Source organism: Drosophila kikkawai, chromosome 3R, assembly GCF_030179895.1.
Source record: "Drosophila kikkawai strain 14028-0561.14 chromosome 3R, DkikHiC1v2, whole genome shotgun sequence".
NCBI classification, from domain to species: Eukaryota; Metazoa; Arthropoda; class Insecta; order Diptera; family Drosophilidae; genus Drosophila; species Drosophila kikkawai.
The window spans coordinates 4,016,209-4,028,759 of NC_091731.1; the positions used below are offsets into that span (position 1 = coordinate 4,016,209).

The 12,551-nt window shown below is 50.9% G+C and overlaps 1 protein-coding gene and 2 long non-coding RNA genes across 4 annotated transcripts; all 3 read left to right on the forward strand.

Moving 5' to 3' along the window:
- The first annotated feature begins 613 nt into the window (after positions 1 to 613).
- LOC121501826 (uncharacterized) lies at positions 614 to 1,658 on the forward strand. The gene is made up of 3 exons (XR_005990698.2): positions 614 to 813; positions 866 to 1,230; positions 1,285 to 1,658. It is a non-coding gene; the product is annotated as an uncharacterized lncRNA (long non-coding RNA).
- A 3,386-nt stretch (positions 1,659 to 5,044) lies between these two features.
- LOC121501851 (uncharacterized) lies at positions 5,045 to 5,832 on the forward strand. Its single transcript, XM_041774348.1, has 3 exons — positions 5,045 to 5,060; positions 5,114 to 5,488; positions 5,546 to 5,832. The coding sequence occupies exons 1-3, from the start codon at positions 5,045 to 5,047 to the stop codon at positions 5,830 to 5,832; spliced, it is 678 nt and encodes a 225-aa protein (XP_041630282.1).
- A 2,540-nt stretch (positions 5,833 to 8,372) lies between these two features.
- On the forward strand, positions 8,373 to 9,420 carry LOC108079591 (uncharacterized). Of its 2 annotated transcripts, none has more exons than XR_005990696.2 (3): positions 8,373 to 8,527; positions 8,580 to 8,944; positions 8,999 to 9,420. It is a non-coding gene; the product is annotated as an uncharacterized lncRNA (long non-coding RNA). The 2 variants fall into 2 exon arrangements; XR_011445260.1 differs by having other exon boundaries at positions 8,623 to 8,944.
- Positions 9,421 to 12,551: the final 3,131 nt, after the last annotated feature.

The window sequence follows — 12,551 nt, forward strand, 5'->3', positions numbered from 1 at the left end:
TCCACAACAACAAAACAAAAGATAAATAAAGTTAACCCCCTCCTCCAGCTGGCCGATCATACGTGCATATAAATACATACACATATGCACATATTCATGCAAATTTGCCGGACCGGCAATTGAGACTCGGCGGGTATCAGTGTCGCTGCATTCGAACACAAAACCAAGTGAAACAAACAAAATTAAAAAATCTGCGTTTTTAATAGTTGTTTATTTGTTTATTTTGCGTAAATACATATGTATGTAAGTACAGGCCGCCAAGGTTGCGACGCTATTACCATACGCGTCTGTTAATGAGCCGTTCACACTTGGGTGCATTTTTTTTGCATTATTGGTTTTTGAGTTTCAATTCGACTAATTTACAACCTAATTTTTCCAAATTGTGTACACCGTTCCGATTATTTTTTTGGTACGCATTATCCAGCGTCCAAGCATATCTTAAAAGGCGATAAGCATACATTTTCGATTTATCCTTTTGTCTTCACTTGTTACGGAACTGCATATTCCCTGGGCAATGCCGGACTAGCTCAGTGGATGCCCAGGGGGGGTAGGAACCTATGCCCGCAGTCCGCACAACAAAACACCGATTAATCGGACGTCTCAACAAAACTCCTCACTAACAGATAACACATCTCTAACAAACAAAAGTAAACAAACCAAAAATTGACGACTTTTGCGGAATGGTGGCATAGATGGAGTCGCCACGACGCTCCCGCCCAACCTGTGGTGCCTCCGGTGTGTCTAGGGGCACCACCCATCTCCGGCGGACCGGAGTCTAATCCAGGCGGCTCGACGGCCGGCCCATCTCCCCAGGTAAATACTTTTTACTCAAAGTTCATCGTGTTTAATACTTTATAAATTCAAGGTATTTAAGGCTAACATTGGCAGAGTACATATTTGTAACCCAGGTAACACCTCACTTGCTCCCGGCGAGAGCGTGGCCTCAGCCAGGGATGCGCTCGCGCCAAGGCTGCCAAGCAAATGTTTCCGGATATCGCGGAGGAGAAGCGGCGCTCCGCCAACACACAACAGGCCACAACCTGGCCAAAAGAATTTGCTACTTCCAACCTGATATCCCTACTGGAGCTCCAAGAGAAATAAAAGGGGAGAGGGTTCTTCTTCGATTTTGGTCCAGCTTCTTCACCCCTAATCGGCCCTATTGCAGCCTTGTGTTGCACAAATCCCGGACCCAGGGACTACGACAACGCAGAGGACAAATTACGGCGATACGTGAGTTTACAAAAAAAAAATACATCAAACACTAATTAATTAATTATATCTTAGCAACTAGAAGGCACTATTGGCGACCCGCAAATGGCTTCGGTGGCCTGAGTGGCCAGAAATCGTGACGACTGTTGGCGACGGCTAGCCCGAGGAAAGTAGGGCCAGTAGGACGTAGCCACGGCCACGTCGTTTCGGAGAAGAGGCAGAGCCAATGGATGTCCCCAAATATGGGTACGAAAAAACCTGCCGGTTCCAGACGGCGCTTCACGGAACGGACTCACCGGATTCCCGTTTGGCTTGATAGGTGGCTCCGTCAACGGCTGCTTTGAGGCTCGCTGGAAACCTTTTTTATCCCTCTTCTACAAATATCTCTTTTCCAGAACGTCGGCGGCGGGTAAGATTCTCCGTATAATTTCACCAATTTTCAATAAAAATCGCCGTGGCCAGCGATTGATTCACTGCCACGCTGAAATTAAACGTTTATTTAATACCACGCTTTTGAATCTTTTCACTTTCACCCACGTTCTTCAGGTAATTCCTAGCCGCCCAGGAGATTAGCTGCTTTTCGCATTGACTTTTCGTTGCTACTGCCGGCTTCCATGTTGCCTATCCCTCCCTATATAGGCTTCGGCCTGTCACCCGAGTTCAGACCTAGGAACCGTTCTTTTTTCGGTGCAACGGCCGAGGCCAAGGGTAAAAACCCTTTCTCTTAATTCCCTTGACCAAAGCCCGTTACCTATTCCCGGTTCGCTCTTTTGAATCCCTGCCCCCCTTGGTCCTAAAGATCCTGTCTCTATCGATATATCGATAGTCCTCCAGCCCATTCCGATTGAAAATGCAACACCACCCAAGGATTTGGAGAGATGCTACTGGATCACGGCGGCTCGACAGGATCATTGGGAGCATTTGAATATTGTTCCCGTGCAGTTCCGTCAGGTGCCCAACGCGGGGCCCACGCCTTACGGGAAGTATCAGATGTCTGTAGGCTCCTTTCCGTCCTTGTATACTTTGTGTTCTTTGTTCCCTTCCAGGTTAGATGCGGATGTCCTTGGCGTGATAGATGCCCAAACTTCGGCCCTGCAGATCCTCCAGCTCGTACGCATTGTTGCCTACGGCCTTTACCACTCTGGCCTTCAGGAACTTTTTGGCGAACTTTGCATTAAATTGCTTCCCAAAGTCGCTGAGGACAAAGTTCCAGCGATAGACTTGCCCCGGCTTCGCGGTGAAGACTCTGGCCCTCTGGTTGTATCGCTGGCGACTGTGGTCATATGCGGTCTCCAGACTCTTGCGCACCTTCTCCTGTACCACCCGGAGTTTGTCAGCCGTCGGCATTCCGGCCATTTCATGGTCACACATCGACTGCAGCTTCCTTGCCAGTCGGTAGCTGGACCCATGCAGGAACATATGATGCCCGAACACCGTAAAGAACGGCGCCTCACCTGTTGCTGAATGGACGGCATTCCTGATGGCCACCTCAATCTCCGGAAGGTACGCATCCCACTCCCGATGGTCACTCTCCAGGAACCCTCGAATCGCTGCCAGGACACTCCGGTTGACCCGTTCCGCTGCGTTGCTCTGTGGGGAGTAAATCGGGGTCTCCATCGCCTCCTCGAAGATCTTCGAGGTGAACTGCCGACCGTTGTCAGAGTGCACCACCTCCGGCACTCCAAACTTGTAGAAGACCTCCGTAATTAGGAAATCTACTACGTTCGAAGCGGTTGCATCTCTCATCGCCTTGAGGAACGTGTATTTGGAGAAGTGGTCCACCACTATGAAAATCCACGCGTGTCCCTTCTTCGACATCGGATATTTGCCAAGGAAGTCGACGTACAGCTTCTGGAAAGGCCGTTCCGTCTGTACCCGCTCTCCGATCCCCACCATCATCCGGTGGTTCGGGGCCTTCGACTCCTTGCAAATCTCACATCTTCGGACGAACTCGCGGATCTGCAACACCATCCCAGGCCAGTAGAACTGCCTCCGCAGGATCTCCAGAGTCTTCCCCATTCCGCCGTGAGCTGCCTTGGGATCCGTATGGGCTCGCTCAACCAGGCTGTGGGTCAGACTCTGTGGTACCCAAAGTTTCCATGCGGATCCTTCCACTTCATCATCCAGCGTTGCCGGGGAGACTCGCTTGAAGATGAGACCGTCTTCGATCCTAAGATCCGGTAAGTTATCCGCATTCTCCTCCACTTCACGGACTAACTCCTGGTACTCATCCCCAGCAAACTCGGTGGTCTCGAAACCCAGCAACTCTGTCGGATCGATGGCGATCTCCTCTACGCATCGCGAAAGCGTGTCTGCAACCACGTTCTCGCTGCCCTTCCGGTGCTCGATGTTGAAGTTGAATCCCTGGAGCTGCAGAGACCACCTGGCCAGGCGTCCCGAGAGATCCTTCATGGACATCAACCACTTTAGGCTGGCATGATCAGTGATGCAGGTGAACGGCATCCCTTCCACATAAGGACGGAACTTCCGGATCGCCAGGAGCGCTGCCAGGCACTCTTTCTCGGTGACGGTGTAATTCACCTGGTGCTTGTTCATCTTCGCCGAGAAGAAGGCTATCGGCTGCTCCTGGTTGTCCACATCCTTCTGGAACAGAACCGCTCCAACCCCGATGTGAGAAGCGTCGCACTGGATAAAAAAGTGCCGCTTGAAGTCGGCGTGGACTAGTACCGGCGCTGTCGTTAGAGCCATCTTCAGGGCTTCGACCGCCAGCTGCGCCTCCGGACTCAGAGAAAACTTAGTGTTCCCGGTTTTCTTGAGCGCCTCGGTGAGCGGTGCTGCCAGCGTTGCGAAGTTCCTGACGAAGCGCCGATACCAGCCAGCCGTGCCCAAAAATGCTCGCACCTCCTTCATCGTCCTCGGCTCTGGCATCCTACGGATCGCAGCCACCCTTCCTGGATCCATCCGCAGACGACCTCCACCTACGATGAAGCCTAGGTAAGTCAACGACTTGAAACAAAATTTCGATTTGCTAAGCCCAATCGTCAATCCTGCTTCTCTTAGGCATTCGGCGACTCGTCGTAGGTACCGGAAGTGCGTCTCGATGTCCGGTGCCAGGATGAGCAGGTCGTCCAAGTAGACGAACACGTTGGACCGGATTTCTGCTGGGATTACTCTGTCCATGAGTCTCACCAGCCGCTGCGCCGCATTGCAGAGCCCGAACGGCATCACTCGGAACTGGTACAGGGGCCGACCAGGAACCGTAAACGCTGTCAACTCCTTGCTCTTCTCGTCCAGTTCGATCTGCCAAAACGCGAATTTTAAATCCACGCTGGAAATGTAGTGCGTCTGATCGATCCTGGACAGGATTCCATCGATACTAGGCAAGGGGTAAGCATCCTTGACGGTCACTTCGTTCAGCTTCCTGGCATCCAAACAGAACCTGTCCTTTCCAGGCTTTGAAACCACCGTCGTCCGGTTACTCCACGGGCTCTTGCTCTCCTCGATGACTCCCAGCGCCAGCATCTTGTCGACCTCGTCCTCGACCACCTTCTGCTTCGCCGGAGACATCGGATAGGGCCGATCCTTAAAAATCTTTGCGCCAGCTCTATGGAATGCTTCTCCAGGCTCGTGGTTCCTAAGCCATCCTTTTCAAAGGTGAGAAACATCAGCTTGATCTCCTCCGGCTTCCGGGACTCCGCCTCGGATAGAGACCAGGATTCGGGATCTACCTTCTCTTCGTCGTCGTCTTCTTGGTCGGCGTAGTGTTCCATTTCCCTGGCGTGGATTTCTTCGGCCTTCATCACGCTGTTTGTCGGTACTTCCCCCACTACGGCCGGAGCCAAGCCAAACGCTCGCCAAAAGTCGACTCCGAGATATGCCGGCTGCTCTAGGTACGGGCAAAGATAGAAAAGAATACTCTCTACCCTCCCTTTGTACTCCACAGGTAGCTTTAATCGCCCGATGATCGACCGATCCTCGCCTGCGGCCGTACGCACTACCGAGAAATATCTCTGGACCGGCACCCCCAACGCCTCCACCAGTTCCCTGCCGCCTTTGCCGAGCAGACTGACACTTGCACCGGTGTCCAATAGACCCGTCAGCTGCTGGCCTAAAATGGTTATCCCGGCGAAGGGCCTGGGATCGGAGATGCCGCCCCGCTGCACTGCTGCGACGACTTCTCTTCGCTTTTCCCTACGCTTTCGAAACCGCTCTCTGGCCTTCCGAACCGTTCGGGATACCTGGCGCATTCCGCACAGCTGGTGTTGTTTAAAAATTCTATTTCTAGCTTCCAAATACCTTCGCATGCGCTCCTCATATGGTAAGTACCTTAATATATTTTGATTATGGTGATTAGTATTTGTATCCTTCCTTGCAGGCTCCCCTACATCGCGGGTTTCCGTCCTGGGCGAGTTCCTCCCGCTCTCGCATCGCCCAGCCGACCGTTTCCCGCGCAATTCGGACATTTTGGGGCAACAGTATCGGCCTTTCCACATCGGAAGCAGAACACTTTTCGCAGCTCCTGCTCGCAATCGCGGAATCCATGGTCTAACGCTCCGCAGTTCCAGCATCCGGCGCGGAACGGATTTCGTGGCCTCTCCCGGACTTCCTCGACCTCTGGCGGGTGCTCCTCCTCGTCTGGTTCCGGTCCAGCCACCTCGCTGACCCTGTTTCGCTCTCCTATCGGATAGCGCGTCGCTGGAAGGAGTGGTGTGCGGCTCCTGCGTCCAAAACTGCGCTCGACCTCGACGGCCTCCTGCCGCAACTCATCAACGGTGAGCAGCTCCATCGCGTAGATAAAACGCGCGATTCCCTCTCGTAAACCCTTCTTCATCACCTTTACCAAGTGCCGCTCTGGCATTGGCTTTTTCAGGCGAGAAGCAAGGGTCTGCATGGCGTGCAGGTAATCGTCTACGCCCTCTCCTGGCTGCTGCTCCAGTTGCAAGAGCAGGTGCATCCGCTGGTGCTCCGTCTCGTGGCTCTGAAACCTGTCAAGCAGCGCTCGACGCAACTGGCTCCAATGGTCCAGTCTATGCTGCTGGACGTGGATCCAATACCACTCCAACGCCCGTCCCGATAGCAACGTGTGGAAGTTTCACAGAACTTCAGCCCACGGACATCGAGTTTGGCGTTGGAGGTACTCCAACCGGAATAGGAACCCCTCGACATGGTTCCTCTCGTCCTCGCCGCTGAATGAGATGAGCGCTCCACCCTGGTGTACTGTGCGCTGCTTCCTGTTACGTCCCAGTTGGCGTACGCCCGCTCATCTTGGAACTCGCCCGCGCGGCGATCCTCCACTCGCCAATTCCGACGTCCGCCCTCGTCCCGACGGATCTCCTCGACTTCAGTGGACCACCCTGGGCTGCTGCAGACTGTCTCGTCCGGGTACGGTGCTTTCCTGGGCGGCTTCGGTGGAACACGCGGAGGTGTCCTTGCCGCTTGCCCACTGACCGTCTGGTGGCTCCGCGGTATGGCTCCACGAGCGCCCTGGGGTCCCTCCGCCTGTCGTCCCATAGGAAAAGGTTGCTGTGGCCGTCCCTCTGGCAGAGGCTGCTGTTGCCGTCCCTCTGGCAGAGGCTGCTGTTGCTGCTGGGCTGGCGTCCGCTGCGGCTCCTACCGGTCTCAACACCTGATTCATCAGATTCATCATCTCCAGGAAGCCCGCCCGCAGCTCGTCCCGCAACCCTTGGCCGATTCCCGCCTCCTGGGACTTGCGGTACGTTTCCGCTGCCTGCGCTAGGGCGAGGTTCACCGCCGACGTGATCGTTGAGTCCACCGGAGGACTCTGGAAGCGTACCTCCTTCGGGGGGGATTCCGCCTCCAACAGCTTGTCAGCTGCTGCCCCGATAGCTTCAAACTCCAGCGACTTGAGCTGCTTCGGTTCCCCTGGCTGCTCCTCTGCCCGTCGTCGCGGTGGAGTCCTCACCAACCCGGTTGAAAACCGCGGCGGCGCGTACCCAGCAGCACCTTCCGCGTCCGTGGACCACATTTCTTCTTCCTGGGCTGAAGGACCCTTCGATCTAAGCTCATATCTGTCCTGCCTTTCCTCTGCCATTTTTTTATTAACTCCTAACCTGCGAAACACCTAACAAATTTATAACACCACCTACCCAAATCTCTAAACAAACACCTAACACTGAATAAATAAATAAATAAATAATAAATATAACGATATAAATAAATAAATAAAGCAAGATAAGTAAATAAATAACAAACAGCAAATAAATAAATATATAAACACAAATAAATAAATAAATAACCAAAAATAAATAAATAAATAACCACAACTAAATAAATAAATAACCAAAAATAAATAAATAAATAACCAGTCAACTAATTTTCCTTTCCTTCTTACTTCTTAGGGGAGATGGAGCCGATCAACCGCCGGTGGACTCCGTGCCAGATTTCCTGCGTCTTACATTCCTTCCGGTCGTCTCTACTCCGGCCGCTCGTCAACTGGACTAACTTTCAGCTGTGCTGAAAGTCGCCAGTTAAGGACTTCGGCCTTCGCAGCATCCCGTAGGATTTTCCTTGGCGAACGCGGCTTGAGGTTCACCCTGTGGCGTGGTCGTGCAACGCGCAGTGTATCCTGCGGGTCACGACACCCACCTCCAAGACGATCCCAAAAGCCACCCTCACCAGGAAAACCCAAGGATCCGCACAAAATTACGTTAACAAAACAAAAATTACCAGACTTTACGTTAATAAACAAAAAAATTAACATGTATCCCTATCAATTATCTCACAGCTTTTCTTGTATCGCGTGCTTCCTGCACGGGTCTGTGCCCGAGGGATGCAAATCCGGCGTCCTACGCCCGGATGCCACCACCTCTGCACAGCAAAACAGCTGCAAGCTGTGACTTGGAGCAATTGTCCACTCTCCTGCGGCCCAAGCCTCCCGTCTAGACAAAAACCAAAAGAAAACGATAAACAAAAAAAAATGCCTCCGCCTGGACCACCAGTCTCCATGTCCCCGGTGCAATTGCAGGCCGTAATATAGGCCTCGCAAGCCACCGTTTGTGGGGGGCTGGATAGCCCAGGACGTGACTGGACAAGACGTCCTCATCCCGATGAAAATTTTTTTTTTTTAACTTGGGCGCCATATTGTTACGGAACTGCATATTCCCTGGGCAATGCCGGACTAGCTCAGTGGATGCCCAGGGGGGGTAGGAACCTATGCCCTAACAAACAAAAGTAAACAAACCAAAAATTGATGACTTTTGCGGAATGGTGGCATAGATGGAGTCGCCACGACGCTCCCGCCCAACCTGTGGTGCCTCCGGTGTGTCTAGGGGCACCACCCATCTCCGGCGGACCGGAGTCTAATCCAGGCGGCTCGACGGCCGGCCCATCTCCCCAGGTAAATACTTTTTACTCAAAGTTCATCGTGTTTAATACTTTATAAATTCAAGGTATTTAAGGCTAACATTGGCAGAGTACATATTTGTAACCCAGGTAACACCTCACTTGCTCCCGGCGAGAGCGTGGCCTCAGCCAGGGATGCGCTCGCGCCAAGGCTGCCAAGCAAATGTTTCCGGATATCGCGGAGGAGAAGCGGCGCTCCGCCAACACACAACAGGCCACAACCTGGCCAAAAGAATTTGCTACTTCCAACCTGATATCCCTACTGGAGCTCCAAGAGAAATAAAAGGGGAGAGGGTTCTACTTCGATTTTGGTCCAGCTTCTTCACCCCGAATCGGCCCTATTGCAGCCTTGTGTTGCACAAATCCCGGACCCAGGGACTACGACAACGCAGAGGACAAATTACGGCGATACGTGAGTTTACAAAAAAAAAATACATCAAACACTAATTAATTAATTATATCTTAGCAACTAGAAGGCACTATTGGCGACCCGCAAATGGCTTCGGTGGCCTGAGTGGCCAGAAATCGTGACGACTGTTGGCGACGGCTAGCCCGAGGAAAGTAGGGCCAGTAGGACGCAGCCACGGCCACGTCGATTCGGAGAAGAGGCAGAGCCAATGGATGTCCCCAAATATGGGTACGAAAAAACCTGCCGGTTCCGGACGGCGCTTAACGGAACGGACTCACCGGATTCCCGTTTGGCTCGATAGCTGGCTCCGTCAACGGCTGCTGAGAGGCTCGTTTGAAAATTTCCCTCACTCCTCTTCAGAATATATCCTCCCCAGAACGTCGGCGGCGGGTAAGATTCTCCGTATAATTTCACCAATTTTCAATAAAAATCGCCGTGGCCAGCGATTGATTCACTGCCACGCTGAAATTAAACGTTTATTTAATACCACGCTTTTGAATCTTTTCACTTTCACCCACGTTCTTCAGGTAATTCCTAGCCGCCCAGGAGATTAGCTGCTTTTCGCATTGACTTTTCGTTGCTACTGCCGGCTTCCATGTTGCCTATCCCTCCCTATATAGGCTTCGGCCTGTCACCCGAGTTCAGACCTAGGAACCGTTCTTTTTTCGGTGCAACGGCCGAGGCCAAGGGTAAAAACCATTTCTCTTAATTCCCTTGACCAAAGCCCGTTACCTATTCCCGGTTCGCTCTTTTGAATCCCTGCCCCCCTTGGTCCTAAAGATCCTGTCTCTATCGATATATCGATAGTCCTCCAGCCCATTCCGATTGAAAATGCAACACACTTTCCAACCCCACAGTATTTTTCGACAAACATTTATTTGTCCCCGAATAATTGATTCTACATATTTTGTCTCGGTTCTATTTCAAATCGATAAATATAATTTTGTCGATTAACTCTGTTTTCCTGCGCTTATCCAGCGTCCCTGTATTGATTTAAAAATCGATAACATCCTTTTCGAGTATTATTTGTTTATTTACGCTTATCCAGCGTCCCTGCACTTATTCCAAATCGATAAATATAATTTTTTCGATTAACTCTGTTTTTCCTGCGCTTATCCAGCGTCCCTGTATTGATTTAAAATCGATAACATCCTTTTCGAGTATTATTTGTTTATTTACGCTTATCCAGCGTCCCTGCACTTATTCCAAATCGATAAATATAATTTTTTCCATTAACTCTGTTTTCCTGCGCTTATCCAGCGTCCCTCTATTGATTTAAAATCGATAACATCCTTTTCGATTAATTTGTTCTACGCGTTATCCAGCGCCCCCATATCTTTAAACCGGGTACATCCGTGCCAACGCGTTATCCAGCGCCCCCATATCTTTTGAACCGAGTACATTCGTGTCAACGCGTTATCCAGCGTACCTGTATTAATTGGAAATCGATAGCATTTTTTCGATTCATTTGTTCTACGCGTTACCCAGCGCCCCCATATCTTTAAACCGGGTACATCCGTGCCAACGCGTCATCCAGCGCCCCCATATCTTTTGAACCGAGTTCATCCATGCCAACGCGTCATCCAGCGTCCCCGTATTAATTGAGTAGCGATAACATCTTTTTCGATTAATTTGTTCTACGCGTTATCCAGCGCCCCCATATCTTTAAACCGGGTACATCCGTGCCAACGCGTTATCCAGCGCCCCCATATCTTTTGAACCGAGTGCATTCGTGTCAACGCGTTATCCAGCGTCCCTGTATTAATTGGAAATCGATAGCATTTTTTCGATTAATTTGTTCTACGCGTTATCCAGCGCCCCCATATCTTTAAACCGGGTACATCCGTGCCAACGCGTCATCCAGCGTCCCCGTATTAATTGAGTAGCGATAGCATTTTTTCGATTAATTTGTTCTACGCGTTATCCAGCGCCCCCATATCTTTCGAACCGAGTACATCCGTGTCAACGCGCCATCCAGCGCCCCCTTATCCTTCAAATCGATAACCATTTTGAACGCTTTATCCAGCGTCCCTGTATTGATTTAAAATCGATAACCATCAATTTTGAACGCTTCATCCAGCGTCCCCGTACTAATTGAAATCGATAAAATTTTTTCGATTAACTCGGTTTTTTTGCGCTTATCCAGCGGCCCCTCTCCGAACCACGTCAAAGTCGATAGACTACCTCACTCACTTACATTTTCCGGCTCCTACGAGAGCTTCATATGCCAATTGGTGACGGTGAGGAACCAAAATCCTTTTTGGCCGTTCTAAGGAAAAAGAGTCTCACAGAGTCAGGGAAAAGAGTGAATCTACTGTGCCTTCCAAAAGCGAAAATCCCTCTCGCAGCAAAGGCCCATTGACAACCGCAACTCCACTAAGATCTACGAGCACGTCGCTTGAAGTTCCACGGTCTGTTCCATCCACAAAAGCCGCAAGGTCAGTCGTATCTCCCCACTTCACTTCACCATAACCGATAGGGTGAGTCAGTTTGAAGCCAGAATCAATACCAATGAGGACACAAATCCGTCCATCCACACGAGTAGGGTTCGACTCGAGCAGATCAGGGCCCTCTGGGACAAGGTGGAAAAGGAATATGAGACGTGCTCCGAAGTTGTGGCCAGTCAAACCTGCAAAGACAAAATAACAGCCATGCAATCCAAGTATGACGACTGTTATACCGTTTACGAGCGGTGCGCAGCAAGCCTCAATGAGATCATTGCAGATTCACGCGCACAACAGTCTGTTCAGTCCTCCAATCTGACGCCGTCTCAGGGCGGATGTCACTTACCTCCAGTCGAGTGCGAAGTTTTCAATGGTGACTATGTTCAATGGCCCACATTTCGGGACCTTTTCTCCGCCATCTATATACGCAATCCTCGGCTTTCAGAAGTCGAAAAACTGTTCCATCTTAATGCAAAGACGAGCGGTGAGGCCAAATCCATTGTGGCCTTATCTCCGTTGACCAATGATGGTTTTGAGTCAGCGTGGAGAAACTTGCAGAATCGGTTCGAGAACAAGAGGCTGCTGGTCAATAGCCAATTAAAGATCTTGTTTAATTTGCCTTCTGTTGCCCAGGAATGCGGAAAATCCTTGAAGCATTTAGAGAGCACAATCCAAGGTTGTTTAACGGCCCTGCAATTAGCAAGAGTCGAGACCACGAATTGGGATTGCCTGCTTGTTTTCCTGTGCTCGTCCAAGTTGCCAAAACTAACTTTGGCTCTTTGGGAACAGTCCCTGCTAAGTAAGTCAGAGGTTCCACTCTGGGCTGAATTCCAGGCCTTCTTAAAAGATCGTCATCGAACGCTTGAGGCGATTGAGGAGTTCAAGCCAAACGCGAGCGTTCAATCCAGGGCACTGAGGGCTGACAATAGCTCGCGGTCGATCCAAACCTTCGAAAACAGAGTTACGGTAAACCCGCAATCCTGTAAACTCTGTGCACAAGAGAACCATCCACTCCGTGTATGTCCTCTATTCTTGCGAATGTCAGTCGCAGATCGAGAGAGACATGTGAAACAGCAGAAGTTGTGCTTGAACTGCTTCGCAAGAACGCATCTGCTCCGGGACTGCAACAGCACGCATAATTGCTACACCTGCAGTGGACGTCACAA